Genomic DNA, 26200 nt, shown 5'->3' with positions numbered 1-26200 from the left:
CCCGACGTTGAGGATGTCGGCAACACACGGAGTGGCCATTGTGTGAAGTTTTGGACGACAGCATATCCTATTAACGTACAACGTCCCCCGGGGAGAGAAAAGAACTCATTTGGGAAAGATGCCGTCTCTTTTGTATCTGCAGGGTTTGCCCAGAGGAGCATTAAAAGAAGGAACTCATAGTCATTGAGTTGGCTGAAGTTACACTTAAAAAATGTATCCCTTCCCACTTACAAACAAATTAGACTTAAGAGCAAGCCTACAGAACCCTCTTGTTCGAAACTTGGGGACGGCTGATATAGCATCCACAGGTCTTGAATGAACTTCTCTTCTAAGGGATATATTCCTCTCATTTCCTGTAGTCTCAGCCCCATTCTTAACAACCGGTAGGAGTTGTTTAGTAAATCGGATATTTGTAACTCAGCAACAGCCTGTACAATTATCTTCTTACTAGATCTTGCCAGGAAACTCTTAGGAGAGTGCTGCCAACGGTCTAAGTAAACTCTGACAGTGGGGGAAAAAAGTATAACGCAGAGCTCCCCAAACTATGGCCTGAAGCCTGGATGCAGCCTTCAAAGGCACTTTTCCCAGCCCTGAACTTTAGACTGAGTGTTCCCCTGAGCCTGAAGCAATTTGAAGGTCTACAACAACAAACAATCCCAATCAACTTGACTCTCTCATCAGCCAAAAGCAGGCTCATTGAAATACTGGTAAGTTTATGAGGATGAATGCCACCATCATCACCACCACCACCACCACCATCATCATCATCATCATCATCATGGCAACACATGAAGTACCAAATGTTTCAGTTAAGGGCAGGGATGGAGGCTGGGAGCGAGGCATGGTGCTGCTTCCTCACCTACAAAGAGGACCAAGCAGGGGCCTTCGTTCAGTTGGACGGCATTGGAGTCAGTCAGCTCCAGGACGGGCTTGGGGTACCAGGGGAACTCCCGGCACTCGGCGTCGTTCAGCACCTCGACCCGGCCTTGGCGGGTGATCACCTCCCCCTTGGGATCCAGGATGATGAGGGTCGGGATCCCTGGAGGTGAAGAGACGAGAGCATGAGAGGGAGAACAGGAAGGGAGAGCCGCTAGAGAGATGGCACCACACTGAAATACCAGTTAAAATTAACAGAGTGATAGACAGCGCCCTTTTTCTCCATGATAATAACTCTTCTAGGAGTGGATTTCGCTTCTTAGGAGTAGATCTCCCTCACTTCTTGTTGTCTCACTCTCATTCTTAACTAAGAGTCATATGTAAGTCGGGGACTGCCTGTACATGTTTGATTTTTACACCTGTTTTATATCGTAATATTTCTCACAATGGATCTGGACCAAAGTTGGCACAAACACCCATCAAGACCGTCTTTAAATATTGGTGGAGGGTCTTGTTTTGTTTTTGTTTGGTTTTTGAGGGGGAGAGGAAAGGAAAATGACCCAGGATGATGGGAGTTGTAGTCCACCTATATGCAGAGCGCTGTGAACCTCCCGACGATGGATCCGGACCAAACTCTGCACACAGACCCATCATGACGAACTTAAAATACTGGAAAAGGTTGGAGGCTGTTAATGCCGGAGGATTATGGGAGTTGTAGTTCACTCCCATTCTTACATGTTTCCTAATGGGGCCATTCCCAAAATCCAAAAACAAACGACTAGTTCTAATGATTCCTTACAGTATCCCTCACCCAGACCCCTATGCTAGTATTAAGATAAAATTAAAACTATGAGCTGCCTCTTTCTCACTCAGGAGGGAGGAATGCTGCGTCCCTAACATGCAGCCGATCACAATTCTTCTCCTCAAGGCCCTGGCTTCTCCTGCCCCCTTTTTCCAATCCTCCCCCATTTTAAAGGCCTGGAGACACAGTTGTCGAGGGAGAAGGCCAGTCTCCTCAGAGCCACCTGTGCCTCAGCTGTCCCAGGATCGAATTTCCTTCATCTACGGCCAATAAGGGAGGGCTCTTTCTCTCTTTCTTTTTCGTTCCCAGCCTTTAAAATTAAAAACAAGGATGGACCAAGTTACGCCCAAGCAACCTCCCAGTCCTCATGGTTTTGAATGAAGGGCTGGTCAGAATACAAGCACAAAAAGGGTTTAAAGAACGGACAGCACGCTCCTTCGCTATGAATGGATGCATTCAGACACATCCCGGCGTCTTATGTATATATATATTTCTTTCATTAAAAAGTACACACCTCCAAGGCGCAACAGGAGAACAAGAGCCCTTGTCCAGCCAAATTTGGGGGGAAAATAGAAAGGACAAGAAACCCCATACATACACAGAAGGAGCGGGGAACCCCATTGCAATAAAGAAAAACAAGGAAAATAAACACCATGGAACATGATTTTTGTTTCCTAGCTGGTTCTATTGGTTCTTTAGAAGCAGAATCACAGAATAGAAAGAAGGAAGGAAAATGCTGCCTTAATCCCTTGTTTTGGGTCCTACCTTGGATGCCGTAAAGCCGGTTAAGACGTGAACGACGAGCCTCATCGGGATACGGAATGGCCAACCAAGGCATCTCACTGAAATACTGTTTGAAAGACTCTTCCGACCTGCAGCGGAGGTTGAGAAAGGCTTACCGAATAGCACCAAAGCGCCCAAACCGACGTTAGGGACTAGAAACATGATTTGTTTAACGGCAAAAGAAGGAGGCTGCGGAAAAGACTCTGCTTGGCCACTGGGTCCGCTTCTTACCTATCTGCGCTCACGAAGACGATCTCAAACTTCTGTCCGGCCTCCTTGATTTTCCGGTAGGACTCCACGAGAACCCGGGTAAGGCTTCTGCAAGGAGGGCACTGCACAAAGGAATAAAAAAATGTAGAGGAGATTAATATGAAATCTTTGTTGAGTGAAAGGATACACTGGAAGCCAACAAGCCCCTTCTTTCCCTCTTTCCAGGTCTCAGCAGAGCAAGATCTTCCAACGGAGAAGCTGCTGGAGATGTATATGTTGGACCTCAACCCCATCCTGCACAAGTTTATAGTCCTCATTAAGTGAGACAGATGAGTGAATTGGCAAGGAAAAGCCCTTCTTCCGTTGTCCTCTCCTCCTATTACCTTTCTTGTTAGACTAATGCCTCTTTATCTGAGCACATAGCAAGCCGCTCAGTCCTCCTGTGAGCATGGAGAGGAACAAGATGTCTCCAGGCAGCGAAATAGTTAGGAAACTAGGCCCCAACCTTCCTGTATAGAAATGCAGGTCTTTGAATAAAGGCTTTGGTAACTTTTAAAGCTTGCCTCTGCTCCTGTAAATTGCTGAAGCTCAATTACTCTTGTAAGAAGCTTCTAAACTGTTGCTGCGGTTGCCGATTTTCCTTTTGGAAATCTCCTCAAGACCACTTGTCACTTGGGAATGTAGTTGGCCCAAAGCAAGGACTAAAAGTGTGGCTCACCCAGTGTGCCGAGAAGTAAACCCCCACGTGGGAGCCCTCCAAGAGGCTGCTGTCCTGGGACTGGCTGCTATTCCGGAGCAGCGGGCCAGCAACCACCTCGCTGAATGGCCGGGGGCCCCAAGGGAACTCCAAACCTGTAAAACAGAACACTATTATAGTACAAACTGCCTCAAACAAAAAAACATGTCCTCTCTAAAACTCTTCTAGGTCTTCTCCCAGACTCTTCCTGGGCGATTCTATAGTATGCTTCCACTATGAATTGGCTACGGTGGATTGAAGGTGACTATATGATCATCTGACACGGGAAACCCTGGAACGGGACTCACCTTCTGGGTCATCTCGGATTACTAGGAGTCCATTCCGGCAGATGACTTTCCCAGTGGTGGCATCTATAAATATCAGCGACGGGATGTTGGAGACTCGGAATTTGTTCCAAAGTTTCAGCTGGAAGGAGGAGGAGAAGAAGGAGAGAACGGTCAGAAGGTGGAAAATGTGATTTGTTTATATTTGTTCACAGGAGGTTGAGGCTGAGAGAATGGGACTCACTGAAAGTCACCCAGACGGTTCCATGGCAGATAACTGGAACTGTCCTGGAAGCAACTGGAAAGAGTTTCCTCCTTTATCTCTGCTGAACTTAAACTTTGCAGCAAATAGAGGAGAAAGCAGGAGAAAAGAGGAACTGGGGCATTTCAAAAGCGAGACTGTAAAGGCTCAGTGTCACATATCGGGGCTGTTGGAGGGAATGCTGCTCAAAACAACAAAGAGCTGGGGCTTTTCTAAGCATTGCATTTGCCCTTCAAAGCCACTGCAGAGAAGGGAGGGAGAGAAAAGCACACCAGGGAATGCAATCCTTGCCAAAACAGCAAAGGAAAACATGTATATGACACCAGTTTTTTAAGTGGAGGCGGTGTCCACTTAAAGGCCTCTCGATCCAGTCGGTTTCTCTGGCCAGAACAAAGTTGCATCAGCTCGATTTTATTTCAAGCGGTTTTCTCCTCCTCGCATTACAGCCAACCGATGTGGCATGAGCTCAGAGGAACGCTTGCCAGAGGGAGGGAGAGACAGAACAAGACAGAAGGAGAAAGAAGGAGGGAAGGAGGGGCTGTCCGGCCACGAAGGATAAGATTGTTGAGTCAGGAAACCCAAAACTCCGGCAAAAGGGGAATGACGCTGGGATCCCGTCGAGTCCACTGCCTTAGAGGCTTTGACCGCTACATTCCTGAACCGTGTGCTTTGGGTTCGTCAAGCCCACTAAGGGGAAGGGATTTGTTGCCGAGAAGCTTGTAGAAATAATCCAGAGGCGCTTGGAGACTTCCTTGACCTTATTATAACCTAGACGGACTGTGTGGAAGAAGAAAGAAGAGGAAAACTGCAGCTTGTAATTTTCTCTCTCTTGGCAATGGTGGCAACTGCCCTGGGTTTCTAAATCGGAGCATATATGTGTACACACACACACACACACACACCACCCCCAAGTAATGAACAAAGTAGGTTCTGGGTTGCTATGAGTTTTCCGGGCTGTACGGCCATGCTCCAGAAGCATTCCCTCCTGACGTTTCACCCACATCTATGGCAGGCATCCCCAGAGGTTGTGAAATCTGTTGGAAACTAGGCAAGTGGGGTTTATATATCTGTGGAATGTCCAGGATGGGAGAAAGAACTCTTATGTGTTGGAGGCAAGTGTGAATGTTATTACAATATATTGATACAGTACAATATAGTAATTCATTACCAGTATTGTACTATACTAATATAATATTGTATGTAAATTTAATTTGTAAGCTGCTCTGAGTCCCCTTCGGGGTGAGAAGGGCGGCATATAAATGTAGCAAATAAATAAATAAATAAATAAATAAAATGTTGCCACTGACCAGCGTGATTAGCATTGAATAGCCTTGCAGCTTCAAAGCCTGGCTGCTTCCTGCCTGGGAAATCCGCAGAGTCCTTTCTTTCTTCCTTCCTCCTCTCTCCCTCCTTGTCTTCTTCTTCCCTTCCCTTCTTTCCTCCAGTCTACAAGCAAGCTCTTCTTTTCTTTTACTGATTATTTTTGGGCTGAAAGCCCTCTGCAAAGGAGTGTATGCGAGGCAGATGAGAGAATTGCTCCACCCAAAAAAAAAAAATTGCCTCCCTGCTGGAATTTCTCTTCATTTCCCCACACTTCTCACTCAGGGGGTCTCTTGGGGGGCCAGACTCTCATTTGGGCAAACAGTCCTTTCCCTTTCCCATGGCTGCTCCTGCAATCCTCTATGTCCTTGTGAGTTGATATTTTTTCTGGGGTCTCTCTCCTTGGGAAAGGGGGCACTTGGCACCTTGTCTGTGTTGTTGTTGTGACAACGACAATTAACGGAACAGAAGTTCTTTTTTTCCCTGCCTGGGGACAGAGTTTACGGAGGGGACCTTTTGTTTTCAAAAGCCGAGAGGTCTGCCAGGCCGGCTGTAAAACTGCTGGGCTTTCATCCCAAAGCAGCGGGGAGCCTCAGAGAGAGAAGAAATTCAATTGATTTCACACATATTTTCTTCAGTGCAGGAAATCCTGTTCCCGTCTGGCTTCATCTATGGATAGGAATCAGTTTAGGGCCCTAACGTTTAATTTAGCTTGTCCACATCCTCCATGAATTAAGAACTGGACACAATCTTCCTCCGGGGGAGGTCTGACCAAAGCTATGTGTCAAGTTCATTTATTACGGTCAATGACCAGTTCGAGAGAAGAAGGACATGGTCCCTTACAAGCATATCTGAGTTATGGGTTAAGAGATTTAAAAATTTAAAATAGGCGTTTCATTGTTAGGACATTAAGGACATTAAGATAATTAACTTAAGAATTTAAGCTAAGCTAAAAGCCATAAACAGAATTATATTAAAACTCAAGAATATTTATGGAATTAAGGGGAGGGAACGGGTGCTCATGTGGGACAGGGAAGGGAGGTCCAGTCAAACAGAGGATGTATACGTGTATATGTGTATGTGTATTTGGCTGGAGTAACACTTAAAAAGTCTCTGTTCTGACTTACATATAAGTTCAGCTTAAAAACAAACCTACAGGGCCTATTTTGTGTTGTCAAAGGCTTTCCTTGAGTCTCATGCACCATCAAATCTAATGTGCACCCTTATTTTGGCCAAAAAAGTTGAGTACAGTAGAATCTCACTTATTCAACGTAAACGGGCCGGCAGAACGTTGGATAGGCGAATATGTTGGATAATAAGGAGGCATTAAGGAAAAGCCTATTAAACATCGAATTAGATTGTGATTTTACAAATTAAGCACCAAAACATCATGTTATACAACAAATTTGACAGAAAAGGTAGTTCAATACACAATAATGCTATGTAGTAATTACTGTATTTACGAATTTAGCACCAAAATATCACGATGTATTGAAAACATTGACTACAAAAATGCGTTGGATAATCCAGAACGTTAGATAAGTGAGTGTTGGATAAGTGAGACTCTACTGTATTAGATTCAGGTAAATACATTATTCGCCGGAGATGAGAAACAAGGAAAAGGCGCAACTGTGTAGCGAGGCAGAAAATGAGCAAAGACACATGGTGGAAGTCAACAAGAAAATACAAAACAGGCAACCTCTCCCCAAAGAGCGCAATCACATTCACACATGCGCTCAGCCCCATGTTTCCTTGTTTGGCGCCTCCGAGAGCCAACGTGGGGCCGCTGCCAGGAAAAATCCATCCCGTTTGTCATAACAAACCCGCGGCAAAAACAGAGAAGGCGTTTGCCAATTAAAAAAGAATGGCTGCGGCCCAAGACAGGCCCCAGAAGGTGCGACAGGCCGTCCACGAGTTACAAACATCCGACCAGCAAATGACCCATAGTTAAGAACGGGGGTGAGACAATAGGAAGTGAGAGAAATCTACTTCTAGGAAGGGAAGTGTTATTATGATGGGAGAAAGGTGCCTCCACTGAAGCTTTATCTCCAATCCTTGTTTTCATAGCAAGCCAAATCCATTACATGGAGAGCAATCCGGACTTGCCCAATGTGAGACTAAAAAGGTAACTGACTAGTTCTACCTGGGAAAATGTTGAAGGGAGACACAACATATAGAAGCACCACAGAGACACACACACACACCTCTCAGGGCTCCTACAAACATTAATACAGACAACGGGTGAGGATTCAACGGGGTTCTTGCCAGACTCGACAATCCGATTGTGCCGTAAAGCAGCCAAGCGCTCGATTGAATGCTTCCAGACACCGTCTGGTGTCTTGGATCCCAGCCCATTCCCCAAACTGGGGCCTGCGTTTGTTCAAGCAGGTTTAAAAGGAGAGGAACAGTTAGCACTTCCTACCTAGAGCCTTATTAAAACACAAAATACGCTATATACAAATTACGAACAAGATAGGTTCTGTACATTCATTCTTAAGTTAAATTTGTACGCAAGTCCGAACAGATAATTTTTTAAAGTGGAACTCCACCCAAATATATATATGTATATTTTAGCTAACTGAGGAAGAGAGGAAAGTGATCACAGTGTTTCCTGAAAGATGTTAGTCAAAGGATTCACTTCTAATCCGCTTCACGTCAGGGTTTATCTCAAAGGTGGGACCGCTTCCTGACAAAAACCCAGAGATTTACAGCTTTGTGTCTGCTGGAGTTGCCAAGGAGAGCAGCCAATTCCATGAGGATAAAAGCCATGGTTGTCTTTTTCAGGAATCCCTCCCAACCGATTCCGTGGAATCATCATGTTTTCTCATTTCGAGGGCCTGGTCATACAAGCTAAAGAGGGCCAGTTGCAAAATCCCTTCCTTTGTTAATGATATCAACAAATGTACTATAACAGACCGCACAACCTCTGAGAATATCTGCCATAGATGTGAATAAAACATCAGGAGAGAATGCTTCTGGAACATGGCCATCCTGCCCAGAAAACTTACAGCAACCTGGTGATTCCGGCCATGAAAGCCTTTAACAACGCAAATTTAATACATATTGCTGAGTAGATTGATTTGTCAACCTCAGGATTTAAACATTTTCAAACAATAATAATAATGAGTGCTATGTTTGCCATGTAAAGTGATGCAGCATCAGATGAGCAACCGCACAGTGCAGATATATCCACCCTGAGCTTTACAACGTGCAACGAAGATGCCTTTAAAATGGCCGCAGCTACAGAGATGATTCAAATGTTCGTCAGAGGCCTGTTTTTCTATCTCTTGCCCATCCAAACTCCTGCACAGCTCAAGGGACACATCCACAACATGCCCAGGCTCCACGGTTTGGGTTTAATTTGCTCTAATTATTTGCATTCTTGGCAGGGGCTCCCGGCGAGCCAGCAACAAAGCGAGATGTCGGTTTCAGAGAAAGAAGGAAAGAAAGAATTCCCTTTGCAAGGAAAATAAAAAGCCTCCCTAGCAAAAAAGAAAAGCAAGACCAAAACCATCTCATGTAAGGCTCAGCTCTGTCTTTCAATGGCGTAGTAATACTTTGCCTCGTTCCCAAAACTACGAGCCACTGCTAGCAGCAACACATTTATGCATCAAGGGACATATCTCAGTGTTTATTTGAATTCTGACCCTGTAAGACTGACTCAGAAAAGAGGCTGCCTGTCACCTCTCTGTATGAATGGCAGTTCTATACTCTTTCTTTTATTCTCTAAAGTGACAGCAAGAGCTTGGCTTCCTCTTTGGGCAACTCTTCCCCTGGTCCCGCATGACCATCTTATGCTCCACAATGTGATGTATGTTAAGAGAACAGTTCAGGGAAAACTTGAAGCTAGCTCTTCAAAACTCTAAGCCAGTGGTTCCCAACCTTTAGGCCTCCAGGTGTTTTGGACTTCAACTCCCAGAAATCCCAGCCAGCTTACTATCTGTTAGGAACTGTGGGAGCTGAAGTCCAAAAATCCTGGAGGCCCAAAAGTTGGGAACCACTGCTCTAAGCACTGCATCAAACAGTAGAGAAAGGGCTTCTGATCAAGACGAAGAAGGCAGAGATGTAGGAGAAGGTGGAGAAGGTGAAAAGAGAAAGGAGAAGCAGAAGGAAGAAAGGAAGGAGGAGAACAGGGAGAAAGAGAAGAATGCCCTGTCGATTCCTGCATAAGATTCTGCTCCAGCAACAGGAATATAGGATTCATGTGTGAATGGATCTGTCCCTCTCTTCCTTGCTGCAAAGCCATGGCCTGACTGTACTTTTCTTGGGACGAGGTTCGCTCAGAAAGGGCTCTCTCTCTCTCTCTCTCGCCTTCCTCTGAGGCTGAGAGAGTGTGACTTGCCCAGCCAAGCAGGGTCTTTCAAAGCTGTATCCCGACCCTCGAGCTGCTCTTTGTTCACATTAGAGCACTGAACATGGAGAGATGTTTCGCACGAGAATCCCTCTCCTTCGCCAAGCCCTTCCCGCAACAGACATGTCTCCGGCTGCATGTGCCGCCGGGCCAAAGGTGCGCCAGGAGGAGAATGGCATTACAATTGCAACGCCCCGTGAAAAAAAACTCGTAAAACAGGGCATGAAAGAGAGCCCCTCGGGGAATGGCCTTCCCATTTCCATCTGGGACGCCACCCAAATGGGGCCCAACGAGGCATAGAAGCCCTGACACGTTTTATGGCCATAGATTCCTATATTCAAAGATGGTGTTGCTTAGGCCAAGCAGATGCATGCCTGCATGCAAGGAACTGATTCGGGGCCCTCCTCTCCCATAAACACAAATGTTTCAATATCTTGCAAGCAATGCTTCCTGAACCAAGTGCCCTACGGAACATTTTGGACCGCAACTCCCATTAGCCCCTGCTAATATGGCCAAGAATTGCTAGCATTGAACTATTTGGAGGCAGAATTATATTTTTTGCTCTCCGTTTTCTGCACCAACTGGGTACCGAGCCCTGTAACAGAAGCTATAAGTCGCAATAGAGGACACAGAGCCAGATAATCCACATTTGGGGCCTCTTGCGGTTAATATCCCTCCTCCCTCAAATGACCAAAGGCATGTCGAATTTCCGGTGTGAATCATTGTGGGATTTACACCGTTTCTCTCTCTCTCTTTTGAAAACATTTCACTGCTTATCTTTATAAAAACCTAGATCCTTTTGTAATGAAGCCATCCAAAACAAGGATGAGTCATTGGGAGAAAGGTTCCGGGTGGTTGCGGGACAACGGCCCGTTTTGTTCCTTACCCAATAAGGCAAGGGATGCAGGTTTTATTGGGGATTTGGGACTGGAAATTTCACCCCACATCTAGCATCCATTTTATTGGAGAGCGAGTTCCCAATTCAAATCCTGGTCTCCCATGCTCTAACCACTACATCATACTGGCTCTCAGGTGAAAGCTGAATACTATATACAGATTTTTGTATGTATTGATCCTCACTTGACGAATTGCACTCTCTCAGCCCCAGAAAACCCCATTATAAGTGGGACTTAAAAGCATACAACTAACCACACTCTTGCTGCCGCTGAATCACCATTGATCCTAGGACATATTTTGATACAATAGCAGGGATTTGGGGTCCCTCCCTAATCTATACACATAATAAAAGTAAAAACGTGTATGTATGTGTGTGTCTGGGGTGTCCACTTCCACAGGCAAGCTCCCACTTCCACAAACAGCTATAGCTCCCACTACTCAGGAGACACCAATGGCTCTCCTAGTTATAGAGAGCGCTGTGAACATGTCCAAGAGCCCTGCCAATGTCCTCCACAAACACCATACTGCCTTCCACCCCAAAGATGGACCTGGAACTAACTTGACACACAGAACCCACATGGCCAGCAAAAAGTACTGGAGGTCTTTGGAGGGATTTAAAGGAGTTGTAGTTCACCTACATCCAGAGCCAGTTGTAATTAACAACCTTATCCATTTTGTACTATTAAAAATTTGACTTTTTCAAATAACCCGGGTAATGCCAGTTACTCAAGCTAGTAATAATAATAATAATAATAATAATAATAATAATAATAATAATAAATCGACACTTGGGAAGTGTTCGACTTGTGATTTTGTGAAACGAAATCCAGCATATCTATCTTGTTTGCTGTGTCATACAACGTCGTTGTGTCAATAATAATAATAATAATAATGGGATCTGCACGCATCATCCGAAAATACATCACACAGTCCTAGACACTTGGGAAGTGTTCGACTTGTGATTTTGTGATACGAAATCCAGCATGTCTATCTTGTTTGCTGTGTCATACAATATAATAATAATAATAATAATAGCCACATTCTTGTTGCCAGTAAATCACCATTGATCCCAGGACATATTTTGACGTGAACAACATCCTTAAGAAAGAGAGGGTGCTAGAAAGGATTTGGGGTCCCTCCCTAATAACAATAACAACCACACTCTTGCTTCCGTTGAATCACCATTGATCCAAGACATATTTTGATACAAATATATCCTTACAAAGCAGAACTCATGCAAGGATTTGGAGTACCTCCATAATAATAATAATAATAATAATAGTAATTTGGAAACGATAGACATTGACAAAATTACGATCTGCCAACTGCAAAAGGCCACCTTGCTGGGATCTGCGCGCATCATCCGAAAATACATCACACAGTCCTAGACACTTGGGAAGTGTTCGACTTGTGATTTTGTGAAATGAAATCCAGCATGTCTATCTTGTTTGCTGTGTCATACAATAATAATAATAATAATAATAATAATAATAATAATAGGAATACCAACAGATCAAGTTGTAAACTTCTCCACTTCCCTACTACATCAGACTATACTGTAAAACGATATCCTGCCCTCCACTCTTTTATGTTTGCTTTCATGCTGGGTTATTTGAAAGAAACCAAAGCCATCTGCTTCAACATCAGTCGAGGGAAAGAAGCAGGCCCTTTTGTTAGATTTGATTTTGTGCGAAGGCCGGCATTTCCATGTATGGAGATTTCGTGGAGGGAAGGAAGCCCCAAAGATGTACCGAGGAGAGAGAGAAAGGAATACAGCAATGCCAGGAATACAGCTTAATGGCGCAACACTCCTTTACAAAGCTACGGTCCTTCCAACTCTACTGTATGAAACATGGCCCATCTGCAAACGTCACTCACGACTTCTGGACTGATTCCATCAGCAAAAAATCTTGCAAATCTCTTGGGAAGAAGGCAGGCAGATAAATGTCGGCGTTCTGGAAGAAGAAAAGGCCACCAGCATCGAAGTCACAATCCAGTTGATCCAGCTCAAAAGCCATGCAATGTTCTTGTGTGTACATGGCTTTGTTCCCAGTAATTAATACCAGGACAATACCACTTCTCATGTCTCATCCATTGGCAAAACTAAATCAGGATTTGGGCCCTAAATGCAACTCTAAATGTTTTGTTAATTATCCAACTGCCATGAGTTAATATATTGAGATTTATGATTCCGCTGCTTCCCCATTGAAGCAGAAATGAAATATTATGATTATTATTATGTTTAGTGTTTACTTATACCCTGCGTCTTCTCTCAACAAGGAGACTCAAATAATAATAATAATTATTATTATCATCATCATCTTTCAAAACTATTGTGTCTCATTTTATAAAGGCTTTCCAGCTAAAGGATACCAAAAAACTCAGATCAATACCATCAAGGAACGATATAACATTTGATAGATTTGTGTGTCTTCTGCAAAGCTCTCTAATCCCATTTTTAAAGACACCGGACACTATTATTACATCGTGAGATAACCAATTCCAGATGTCAATTGCAAGGCCCTTTTTTCTTCTTCGGATTTAATGAAGAAAAGGCTGGGTTGTTGTGTGTTTTCCGGGCTGTCTGGCCATGTTCCAGAAGTATTCTCTCTTGACATTTCGCCCACATCTATGGCAGGCATGCTCAGAAGTTGTGAGGTATCACACCCTCTAAGGATGCCTGTCATAGATGTGGGCAAAACGTCAGGAGAGAATACTTCTGGAACATGGCCATGCAGCCTGGAAAACACACAACATCCCTGTGATTCCAGCCATGAAGGCCTTCGACAATATGAAGAAAAGGCTCCTTTTGCCAAGTTTGAAATTTTCTAAAAATAGGTTTTTGAAGCACCAAGTAGACCTCCTAGCATTGGATGGCTATACAAACACAGAAGGCAACAACCCTTCCAAGGGGTTTCCTTGTCAGATGGCACAATTGTTACGCTTCAATTCCACTTCAACTGCCATGGCAACCTCTTTTGGATCTGAATTGAATGCAATGCTATAGATGCCTCCAAATTTTGCCACACTCATATTCACGCCGTCAAGAAAAGAAACCCCAAGGCGAAAACGGCTTTACATGTTGGGCAAGACTCTGGAAGATCAAGGTTTTAAATCCATGCTCAGTTATGGAAAGCCATTTGGGCAGGTCACGCCCTCTCAGTCTTAAAGGCAGGCCTCAGAAGAGAGAATTTATTATTATTATCCCCCATTTTAAGCTCAATTAAGAGCATGGCTTATTATTATTATTATTATTATTTCTTACTTTCTTCTCTGAATCAAAACTCAAAGCAGCTCACGATACTAAAAGCAATTCCATTAAAAAACCAACAACATATAATCTCTCAACATATAAAAGTTGCCACAAGTGGGCATCGAATTAGAAGGCATATCACAATGACAACCCATATTATATATATTTTAAAAACCCTCATATTAAAAGAACCATCTGGTGTTCATTGGTTCAACTAAGCAGCTGCCTCAGAGTTTCAACCAAACCATACTCTTCCCCCCCTCCTTTACGGTAAATTAAATAAAATAAAAAATGCAACTCTTTCTCAGTTCAGGCAGATTGAAATCATATCCCGGTTTACTTACCTGGAGACTCTGCTTAAAATACACATGAATAAATGCAAAACACACCATAATTCTATGCACTTGGTAGCTTTTCTATGTGGCGGATGCCAAAGATTGCCGGGGGAAAGAATTCCTGAACCATAGACCTCACATTGAAACAAAAACAAGACAAAACAATCCGTCTTGCAACCCACTAATTTCCCTTGGAGGAAAAGAGAGAAAGAGGGGTGTTATCAGCTTTAAAAGTTGCAAACACAAATTATGGGGGGGAGGGGGGAACCAAATTCAAGCTTCATAGGGAGAGCTTATTAATTAATAATAGATCGAGCATGGCATATCAATAATAACAATAAGCCATACTTGCTCTTTTATCTTTTGCCTTTGAAAAGACTTTATTATTTATCACTTTATTATTAATACTAAAATGCCATGCTTCCTCTGAAGTTTTTTATTATTAATAATATGCCATTCTTGCTGTCAATGTATCCTTTGCCTTTGAATGATTATTATTATCAATAATAGAGTATCATATTATTATTAATATCACATATCTGCTGTAACTTTATCCTTTAAAATGGCTTATTATTGTTATTCATAATACAGTAGAGTCTCGCTTATCCAACGTAAACGGGCCGGCAGAACATTGGATAAGCGAATATGTTGGATAATAAGGAGAGATTAAGGAAAAGCCTATTAAACATTATATTAGGTTATGATTTTACAAATTAAGCACCAAAACATGTTATACAACAAATTTGACAGAAAAAGTAGTTCAATACACAGTAATGCTATGTAGTAATTACTGTATTTACGAATTTAGCACCAAAATATCATGATATATTGAAAACATTGACTACAAAAATGCATTGGATAATCCAGAACGTTGGATAAGCGAGTGTTGGATAAGTGAGACTCTACTGCAATAATAAAATGCCATGCTTGCTCTATTGTTATTAATATTAATATTATTAATAATACAACTCAATGCTTGCTGTTATTAATATTAATATTTCAGGCTTGTTATAACCATCCTTTGCCTTTGAAAGGACTTTATTATTATTGATAATGATAATAATAATTAGAGCAAGCATGGCCTATTACTATTAACAATAACACCAAAACTTCCCGAGTGACCTTGGGGCAAGTCAAAGGAAGGCAAATACAACAATATGCAAATATTCTAAAATTTTATCTATCTCTTTAACACCATCATTTCGAAGAAAAACTATATCGGCACAGATGGATTGGGCTGTAAACGAAGTCCATACGGGTGAAGAATCCCAGCTGGTTTTCTCTTTAAAAAAACAAAACAAAAATCAAAACATCAAAAATATTATTCTTTCATTGCCTTTGAAGGCAGCAGGGAGGCCAGGAGACGCCAACAGAGACCCACCCCCCTCCCTTTCAAGCCACAAGAAAGGCACCTGGCCTGGGACACATTTCAGCCAGATGTGGAGGCGGCAAAGGAAACCTTGCCTACTCCCCAAAAATACTTACCTGCCTTTTATTGCCTGCTTCTGTGGCTTTCTTCCTCGCATAACGCAACAGCCCTGCCAAGCGGGCCAAGCAGGAAGAGATTCACGACTTGGAGGGCCAGCCCCAACCCTCACCAGAATCTCAAACCACAATAATAAAGCGCCATAGCAAGGGTTTCTGGTAAAATTATTGATAACTTTATTTTTGTATGCCGCCACCATCTCCCCGATTATCTAAATTACATTGATCTGTGTGTGTATTGAATATATATCTTCTGTCTATTTTTATAAATCTATAATCTATCTGATCCTCTATCAATCATCTCTCTCATTAATCCATCTTTCTTCTCTTTCTCACACACACACCAATTTATCTATCTATCAAATAGATCCTCTATCATCTCTAATTGATCCATTATCTATCCATCATCTACCTACCTACTTATCTACCATCAAGGTCTCGAATGGATCTCTAATTGATCAATTTATATATCTAATTGATCCCGTATCTATCATCTCTTTCTAATTTATCCACTTATTATCTCTCTCATTGATCCACCACTCATCCTCTATCAAACTGATCTGTCATCTCTTTCATTAATCCATTTATCTTCTCTCTCTCTCATTGATCTATCTACCTATCTATTAAATTGATCCTCTATCATCTCTCTCTAATTGATCCATCATCTATCCATCATCTACCTACCTACCATCACTGTCTCAAATGGATCTCTAATTGACCAATTCCCCCCCTCTCTCTCTCTATATATATATCTAATTGATCCCCTATCTATCATCTCTTTCTAATTTATCCACTTATTATCTCTCTCTCAATGATCCACCACTCATCCTCTATCAAACTGATCTATCATCTCTCTCATTAATCCATTTATCTTCTCTCTCTCAACAATTTTTTATTGATTAATCAATGTTGACCATATCAAAACATGTGAAACATACAAAACGTACGCACTTACCCATACATACAGTAAAACCATGTATAGATACAAAGCATCCCGGCCTACAGGCTTAGGTTCTCTCTCTCTCTTTCACTGATTTATCTACCTATCTATTAAATTGATCCTCCATCATCTCTCTCTAATTGATCCACCATCTACCTACCTACCTATAATCTCTCTCTCAAATTGATTATCTATCAATCATTTTTCTCTCGAATTGATCCATCACCTGTCCAATATGCATCCTTCCGTCCTCTCTCCAGTATGGTTTTTAAGTGTGTGAACTGTGGCTCAAGCATGGCATTCAAACCCCCGCTCAGCCATGAAAACCAACACAATTTTAGCTTCAAAAAGGTCTGAAATTATTTAAAGGGACACGGCAACAACGATCTAGGCACAAGAGGGACTAGGAAGCTTCAAGGGTTAGGACAGAGAGGTAATAGGTGATAGAGCAGTAGTTCTCAACCTGTGGATCCCCAGATGTTTTTGGTCTTCAGCTCCCAGAAATTCTAACAACTGGTAAACTGGCTGGGATTTCTGGGAGTTGTCGGCCAAAATACCTGGAGAACCACAGGTTGAGAACCAATATGACAGAGGATGGATCAATGTGATGACTAGACCCTGAAAGCTGCCAGAGGGATTAAAAGGAATATCCAAAAAGTCAAGAAAAGGTTATGACACACCCAAGGTTTCTGGGCAAGTGATGACTGAAAATAAAATTAATAATAAACCATTTCGTCCTTATTAAAGAATATGTGGGATATGCATCCTCATCATCAGAACATTTAAAGTTCTTCTCCCTCTCCTCTTCCTTCTTTCATGGCCTCCCATCCAAGGCCTAACCAAGGCCAACCATCCTGAGCTTCCAATAGATACATATACAGAGAGGCAACATTTGGACAGTGATGAGAAAGGATGCTGCAGTTGCCTAGCAACACCCCTGGGCGGTTGCCTAGCAACCACCTGTGGGGAAAGGACCAGTGCTGGGCCAGAGCATCACCTCTGCCTTAGAGAGCCTCTCTCCCTTTTAGCAAGATATATATTCATATAGGTTTACCTCTGAAGGTGGCAGACAGCACAACGACCCTGTGAGGTAGGTCAGGGAAAAAAAGAGAACCAAACGTAATGCCAGGGGATTTAGAAAGCCTTAGCAAGTTGTCCGTCGTTGAAGCCAGACCCATAGGACAAGAACAATACTAATGAAGATGGGAGAATAATAGAATAATATTATTTTCATTTCAATAATAGAAGACCGGATGGCAACACTGCTACAATTGAAAGAATTATACGACAATCATTAACAGACACGCTTCTTGTTCCTGGGTTATAAATGTCATTTTCTCATTGGTTCTATTGTAAAAACATGGGAAAAGTTTATGAAACTTCAAAAACTTTTATCTCGGTAGCATAGGGAAGGGTTATGGGTTGGCGACCCCTTCAACGCTGGGAAGGCGAACGTGCCGAGGCTGTTGGAAGCAGCGAGGGACAAGTCCTCCCTTTGGGAGATTAAACGGAAGGGTAATCGCCTCTGAAAGCCATCGAGGGCCTGAACGTGGCGTCCCACTGTGCTTTATTATGATTGTATCCTTTGCTTGTTCTTTCTGGAGGTTTTGGGACAAGCGGGGGCTTTTTCTGCACCTATTGCTTTTCCACAAATTCGTGGCTTCAACTGTGAGGTTTCTGGAGGCCCAAGTTCCATTTATGAACATTTCTGTAAGGTTTTCTTAGGAAGAAAATACTGTTTCCTGCTCATTTCAGGAAGCCTTAAGGCCTGTCTTTTTTCCCTACCAGCTTTTGGGATTTTCACAGGATTGAACCATGGCAACTAAAGCCCTATAATTATCGAATGGGGATGGTTCATTGTGAGCTTTTAAAAAAATGGTTATATCGCATTTTGCTTCGGAGGAATATTCAAGGGGTCATTGGGGATTATTTTTTACAAATGGCTTTAACCTATAACTCATTTAGTTGGATTTTATAAAGAACCTATATATGTGCCCCATGATAGCAACATATTATTATTATGATTACTATTATTGTATTTGTAGCAGCAGCAACAGAAGCAGTATTTCTTATAGCTAGTATTACTATCCTCCACAAGGAGAGGCAAGTAAGAAATAAAATTATCTGCCACAAGGAAATGCAGAGAAGAGATAAAATTGAATGTTGAATGTTTTTATATTGTGGAATGATATTTAAATTGTAAGTCGCTCAGAGCACTCTGGTGGAAAGAGACTAATTAAGAAATGAAATGAAGTGAAAATTACTATTATTACTATTACAGTTATTATTACATGACACAAGGAGATGCAGGTAAGAAATAAAACTACAGTAGAGTCTCACTAATCCAAGCCTCTGGACTATCCAAGCCATTTTTGTAGTCAATGTTTTCAATATATCGTGATATTTTGGTGCTAAATTAATAAATACAGTAATTACAGCATAACATTACTGTATATTGAACTACTTTTTATGTCAGATTTGTTGTATAACATGATGTTTTGGTGCTTAATTTGTAAAATCATAACCTAATTTGATGTTTAATAGGCATTTCCTTAATCCCTCCTTATTATCCAAGATATTTGCTTATCCAAGCTTCTGCCAGCCCGTTTAGCTTGGATAAGTGAGACTCTACTGTATTATTATTATATCTGCCCCAAGGAGTGGAAGGTAAGAAATAAAAATATTATTGTATTGTTGAAGGCTTTCATGGCCGGAATCACTGGGTTGCTGTGAGTTTTCCAGGCTGTATGGTCATGTTCCAGAAGCATTCTCTCCTGACGTTTCACCCACATCTATGGCAGGCATCCTTAGAAGTTGTGAGGTCTGTTGGAAACTAGGCAAATGGGGTTTATATATCTCACAACCTCTGATGATGCCTGCCATACATTTGGGCTAAACGTCAGGAGAGAATGTTTCTGGAACATGGTCATATAGCCCAGAAAACTCACAGCAACCCATTATCATATTATATCTGCCACAAGGAGAAGAAATAAAAGTATTATTATTATTATATAAACACACACATATACCGCTAATATACATCCAGATAGAGTATCCCTTCTCCGAAACACCTAGGAAGGGTTTGGGATTTTGAATGATGTATTTGCATGTAAGTACATACATACCTCCCAAGCCTAAACACGAAATCTATTGACGTTTCATGTACCCCTTTGTACACATTGCCTGAAGGTCATTTTGTACTATATATATAGATATATCGCAATGCAGAAAAGAAACGGAAAGCAACTTCAGCCAACCAGGTGGACCATTTCAGAGCATTCCAGGTTCTGGAGTTCCAGGTAAGGGAGACTCAACTTATATATATATATATTGATAACTATCTGATATTTCCATACATTTTTATCTCCTGGTTGTAAGACACCTTAAGTCTCATTATGGAGGAAAACTGAAATATAAAGAATAGCTGGCTGTTGTTGAGACTGGTGTGCGTTCCTTGGGCCACACTTTTTCGAATCAACATCATCATGTCCCCCCAAAATCCCCCAAGATAACATATGGAAATTACGCTGCTGGCAGACACAATGTGGAATTCCCAGTTCGGGCCAAGTTGTCATGGAAAGGCCTTTCCAGGAACAAAAGGTCAAGGTCCGACAGAGAGAAAAACATTGTATGGGACTTGTCTTTTTAATACATGTATTTAATGATTTGGTATGGATTCTATTCTGTTCACGCCTCAAAAAATAGAAAGAATTGTTTGGTTTTTTGCATCTAGACCTGGCAGATTCATGGAGAGAAACAAACAAAGGCAGCCCACCCAAGACAAAATATTATTGTTGCTGTTTATTTATATCATGCTTTCTCTCTCTACAAAAATCTACACTGCAATACAATTTAAACCTAAATATATATAAACATTAAAATGGAATTAAATATTAATGGTATTAAAAAGAAACTACTGAAATTCATAAACCCACCCAAGAAAAAACATAACAATAAATATTCGTGGTATTAAAAAGAAGTGGTTGAAATCCTTAAAGCCACCCAAGAGAAAATATAATAATGATTATAATAATAGAACTAAATATTAATGGTATTAAGAAGAAACGGTTGAAATCCATAAACCCACCGAAGAAAAAATATAATAAATATTAATGGTATTAAAAAGAAACGGTTGAAATCCTTAAAGCCACCCAAGAGAAAATATAATAATTATAAATATTAGAAGTATTAATTGTATTTAATGGTGTTAAAAAGAAAAAGTTAAAATCCTTAAATCCACCAAAGAGAGAATATAAAAACAGTAATAATAATAACAAAATAATAATAGAACTAAATATTAATGGTATTAAAAAGAAACTGTTGAAATCCACAAACCCACCCAAGAGAAAATACTATAATAATATTAATAGTATTTAAAAAAAACTGTTGAAATCCCTAAATCCACCCAAAAGAAAATATAAATATTAATGCTATTCAAAATATATATTACTATATTTTAGACAAATTAGAAAAGAAATTGAGTCGGATTAATTTGTCTGGAAGACGAGACAAAGCTTTTTGTTGGCCTGTCCTTGGGACTTTAAAATCCACATTATCCTGAAAACCACGCCCTAATGCAAAAGATAGGGGCAATATCCTCATTTTAACCATCTTCTGGGATATTTTTGGTTGGTTTTCCTAAATGAAGACATTGCTAAAATACCATTTGCAAAGAGGGAAAACGAATGCTGTTCCGTAGATTTATGCCATAACAGCAATACAATACATGTTTTGTCTTGAAACGTACAGGGCTGCAGCCTTTATCCATTGTGGTTTCAAGACCATAAATCCCTTTAAAAGAAAGATATAAATACATCGATATCAATGTCCAGAACATTGAAATTAGAAACCTATTCAATAGAAATATACCTTCGCAGTTTGCAGAAGCTACACACTTGTTTGGAGACAAAAACGATGGGACGGAATCCGTTAAAGGAATATAAATCACGGCTTCTAATACCCCAAATAGCAAGAAATCTATCAGTTTTTGTAAAGCAAAAATGAGCACAATATGAATCTATTAAAGCCATGCCAACTGACCAAATAAGAGTTTCTAGGATATGCAAAGGTGGCATACAACTCCCCTGAAGCGATAATAGCTGTCTACATCTTTAGAGAAATATTCTATTTAGAAGCCTATTGCTTTCAATGGGGCTCAGACTCCAAAAAAAGAGTCTCTTCCCCTACAACCTTTTCCAACAGATGCTTCTTAGTGAGGATTAATTTTTTAAATGAGAAAAGGTACAATATAGATTAAAAATCCCAATTTATGGCATGGCATTCCATATATTGCATGTATCTATACCTATATGTATACTATGTGTTTGTATATATGTATTTTAATATGTGCATGTCTTAATATATGCTTTTAAGGAATGTTATGTAGGATAATGACAGATTTTTATAGTGCCCCATCTTGAACCAGTAAGTAAAAAAAAACTATTGGGTTGCTGTGAGTGTTCCGGGCTCTATGGCCATGTTCCAGAAGCATTTTTTCCTGATGTTTCAAAACACCTACCTCTATGGCAGGCATCCTCAGAAGTTGGAAACTAGGCAAGTGGGGTTTATATATTTGTGGAATGATGTCCAGGGTGGGAGAAAGAACTCTAGTCTGTTGGAGACAAGTGTGAATGTTGCCACTGGCCAGCTTGATTAGCACTGAACAGCCTTGCAGCTTCAAAGCATGGCTGCTTCCTGACTGGAGGAAGTGTTAGCTGGCTCTAATTGCTTCCCAACAAAAGATTCCCCCAGGCAGGAAGCAGCCAGGCTTTGAAGCTGCCAGGTCATTCAATCCTAATCAAGTTGATCAATTGCCACATTCAGAGTTCTTTCTACCAACCTGGACATTATTCCACAGATATATAAACCCCACTTGCCTAGTTTCCAACAGACCTCACCACCTCTGAGGATGTCTGCCACAGATGTGGGCAAAACGTCAGGAGAGAATGCTCCTGGAACACGGTCATACAGCCCGGAAAACTCACAGCAACCCAACAATACACATACATACACACATGCAGATATATGATTGATCACATTATATCATAATATATTAATATCAACTTTTATATATATATATATATATATATATATCAACTAATAATATATTATCACATAATAGCATGATATAATATATTACATTATATTGTACAATCATAATATACACACATATAGATATATAATTGATCACAATTTATTTGTATTATATTATATTATCATTATATTATCATAATATACATACATATACACACCTACAGATATATCAGTGGTTCTCAATCTATGGATCCACAAATGTTTTGGCCTTCAACTCCCAGAAATCCTAACAGCTGGTAAACTAGCTGGGATTTCTGGGAGTTGTAGGCCAAAACACTTGGGGACCCACAGGTTGAGAACCACTAAGTTATATGATTTAGTACATATATAAAATAAATAAATAAATATTATATTATCATATTATAACAATATTACATAATATTAAATTATATTATAGAATCATAATAAACATATACACAAATATATTCATTGAAATATATTATATAATGAGATAAAATATCATATAATAATAATATACTATACTATTACATTACATTTATTTATTTTATTAGCTACATTTATATCCTGCTCTTATTTATTTATTTTATTAGCTACATTTATATCCCGCTCTTCTCACCCCAAAGGGGACTCAGAGCAGCTTACAAATCAAATGTACATACAATATATTATTAGCATAGCACAATATAAGCATTAAATTACTATATTGTACTATATCATTATATGGTAATATTATTAGTAATGGTTGTTATATATTATATTATTATTAGTATAATATTGTAGTACATTATATTATAAATATTATAAGTATATACAATATATATATATATATAGTCTCGCTTATCCAACATTCTGGAGTATCCAGCGCATTTTTGTAATCGATGTTTTCAATAAATCGTGATATTTTGATGCTAAATTCGTAAACACAGTAATTACTACATAGCATTATTTCGTATTAAACTACTTTTTCTATCAAATTTGTTGTATAACATGATGTCTTGGTGCTTAATTTGAAAAATCATAACCTAATGTGATGTTTAATAGGCTTTTCCTTAATCCTTCCTTATTATCCAACATATTTGCTTATCCGAGCTTCTGCCAGCCCGTTTAGCTTGGATAAGTGAGACTCTACTGTGTATATATATATATATCTATATATATAAAAGAGTGATGGCATCACGGCGACCCACAAAACAACAAAACTACAGGCCCCCCAACCTCGAAATTTGACAACACAACCCATCATCCACGCCTCTAGGTTGATACAGCAAAAAGAAAAGAAAAATAAAGTCCTACTTAGAGAGAGAGGAATAATTGCTTTTATCCAATTGCTGCCAGTTAGAAGGCTAAGCTCCTCCAACTTGGTGTACTAGCAACCCAATAAAAATAATAAAAAAACACTAAAATTGATACAATAAAATACTACAATAACAGAAAATAAATAAAAATAATACAAGAAAATAATAAAATATAATAAATAAAAATATAACTTACACTAAAATTAATAAAAAATGCAAATAACATCAAATAAAAATTACACAACAATTTCTAACCAATGCCACCACCACTTTGCCACAGCAACGTGTGGCCGGGCACAACTATCTATCTATCTATCTATCTATATATATATATAATGCATAAATTATATACAGAATATTATTATTATTATTTTATTTTTATACCTTGCCCCATCTCCCCGAAGGGACTCGGGGTGGCTTACATGGGGCCAAGCCCAGGTCACAAATACAGTAGAGTCTCACTTATCCAACACTTGCTTATCCAACGTTCTGGATTATCCAACACATTTTTGTAGTCTATGTTTTCAATACATTGTGATATTTTGGTGCTAAATTCGTAAATACAGTAATTACTACATAGCATTATTTCGTATTGAACTACTTTTTCTGTCAAATTTGTTGTATAACTTAATGTTTTGGTGTTTAATTTGATGTTTAATAGCCTTTTCCTTAGTGCCTCCTTATTATCCAACATTTTTGCTTATCCAACATTCTGCCGGCCTGTTTATGTTGGATAAGTGAGACTCTACTGTAATATAAAAACATAACAATAAAACAATCAATCAACAATAAAACAAGTCATAGGTCAAGTTACAATAAATATGCTGCAAGTATATTACAATAAATATACTATGATATTACAATCATAATAGGCATACATACTCACATACAAATATATGATTGAGTGCATTACAATGTTAGATATATTATTATACCTATATTATATTCTCGTGTTATTATAATATTAATGTATAGTAATACTATAACGCAATATAAAGTTAAATTATATATTTTACCTCATAATATTATATGATAACAGAAGGCAATGCTGCAATATAACAATATTACATGATCCTATTATAACTAAATGGAGAGAGAAAAGAGCTCCACCCGGATGTCCCCCTCCCACCCACCCCCGGTTGCCTCGACACGTGTCTTGGCGTTCCCACGTTGCCCGGGGCTCACCTTCCGGCGCTTGTCTGCGAAGGGCAGCGCCAGCCAGGGCCCGGCCCGCACGGCCTCGCTCCAGCGCTGCTGGTCCTGCTCGGCCGAGACGAAGACCACCTCGAGGCGCTGGGGCTGGTCGGGGGGCGCGGCGCGGAAGCGAGCGTAGAAGGCAGCCAGACTGGCCGAGAAAGGGGTCGCCCCTCCGCCGCTCGGCCCGGCTCCGCCTCCGAAGTAGAGGCCCACCAAGGAGACCCCGCGAGACGCGAGCGAGGCCGTGGGCACCGCCGAGCCGTCAGGCGCCGATAGCGCCTCGCCCAGCAGCTCCGTCAGCGCTCCCGGCGGCGACGACATGCCCTCGGCACGCCCGCCGGCCCCCGACTGGGGCTCCGCCTCTGCCGTCCGCGCTTTTTAAAACCTCGCCCCGCGCGCGCGCCCGTAGGTCGGCCCTCCACCAATCAGGCGGCGGCTCCCAAGAGAACCCCTCCCACCTTGACTGGCGCACGGGCAGGCCACGCCCCAAGTTTACTCCAAGCCAATCAATGATAGGAAGGGAGCTCCTCCTCTCCCCACTTGATTGAGAAAGCCCCGCCCACTCCCATCAATCAAGTACTTGAAGAAAGCTCCCCCTCGTCCTCTCTCTCCCTCATGAGCCCACCCATTGAGAACCCCGCCTCTCCACAGGTCCCTCCCACTCCATCCAATCAAGGGCTTGAAAAGAGATTTCTCTCTAGCCAAGCCTTTTCCAGGCTCCGCCCACCCATTGAGAACCCCGCCTCTCCTTTCTGAGCTGGGCCTATCCGCCTTCTAGCCCACTCCTGGGCCACGCCCCTCACCTCTCCAGCCAATCAAGGGCTTGAAGAGAGCTCCTCCTTTCTCTCCAAGTCCTTTCCAGGCCCCACCCATCCATTGAGAACCCCGCCTCTCCTTTCTGAGATGGGCCTATCCGCCCTCTAGCCCACTCCTGGGCCCCGCCCCTCACCTCTCCAGCCAATCAAGGGCTTGAAGAGAGCTCCTCCTTTCTCTCCAAGTCCTTTCCAGGCCCCGCCCACTCATTGAAAACCCCGCCTCTCCCTTCTGAGCTGGGCCTATCCGCCTTCTAGCCCCCTCCTAGGCCACGCCCCTCACCTCTCCAGCCAATCAAGAGCTTGAA

The 26200-nt window shown here is 41.2% G+C and overlaps 3 protein-coding genes across 5 annotated transcripts in view; 2 read left to right on the top strand and 1 right to left on the bottom strand.

The window, feature by feature from the left end:
- Nucleotides 1–21316, top strand: part of mrm3 (mitochondrial rRNA methyltransferase 3) — a 33382-nt gene extending 12066 nt beyond the window's left edge. The window contains exon 5 of the transcript XR_507758.3: nt 19747–21316. The gene's annotated coding sequence lies outside the window, so the exon portion shown is untranslated. The remainder of the gene's footprint in view (nt 1–19746) is intronic.
- The window catches only part of nxn (nucleoredoxin), a 30675-nt gene extending 5230 nt beyond the window's left edge, over nt 1–25445 (bottom strand). The window contains exons 1-6 of one of the 2 annotated variants that reach the window (XM_062960672.1): nt 25069–25445; nt 3716–3833; nt 3390–3523; nt 2693–2793; nt 2444–2550; nt 860–1039 (exon numbers count right to left, since the gene is read on the bottom strand). In XM_062960672.1, the coding sequence (XP_062816742.1) occupies nt 860–1039; nt 2444–2550; nt 2693–2793; nt 3390–3523; nt 3716–3833; nt 25069–25401 (973 nt within the window). In that variant the 5' untranslated portion in view covers nt 25402–25445. Of the gene's footprint in view, nt 1–859; nt 1040–2443; nt 2551–2692; nt 2794–3389; nt 3524–3715; nt 3834–5260; nt 6685–25068 lie in introns of those variants that run through there. The other variant, XM_062960673.1, reaches the window with a different exon arrangement.
- The window catches only part of LOC103282677 (multidrug and toxin extrusion protein 2), a 48282-nt gene continuing 41828 nt past the window's right edge, over nt 19747–26200 (top strand). The window contains exon 1 of one of the 2 annotated variants that reach the window (XM_062960666.1): nt 19747–19833. In XM_062960666.1, the coding sequence (XP_062816736.1) occupies nt 19757–19833 (77 nt within the window). In that variant the 5' untranslated portion in view covers nt 19747–19756. The remainder of the gene's footprint in view (nt 19834–26200) is intronic. The other variant, XM_062960667.1, reaches the window with a different exon arrangement.

The sequence above is a fragment of the Anolis carolinensis genome, unplaced genomic scaffold (genome assembly GCF_035594765.1).
Source record: "Anolis carolinensis isolate JA03-04 unplaced genomic scaffold, rAnoCar3.1.pri scaffold_7, whole genome shotgun sequence".
In the NCBI taxonomy this organism is placed as follows: Eukaryota; Metazoa; Chordata; class Lepidosauria; order Squamata; family Dactyloidae; genus Anolis; species Anolis carolinensis.
Note: the sequence above shows the minus strand (reverse complement) of the source record. Positions and strands in the feature narration are given on the sequence as shown.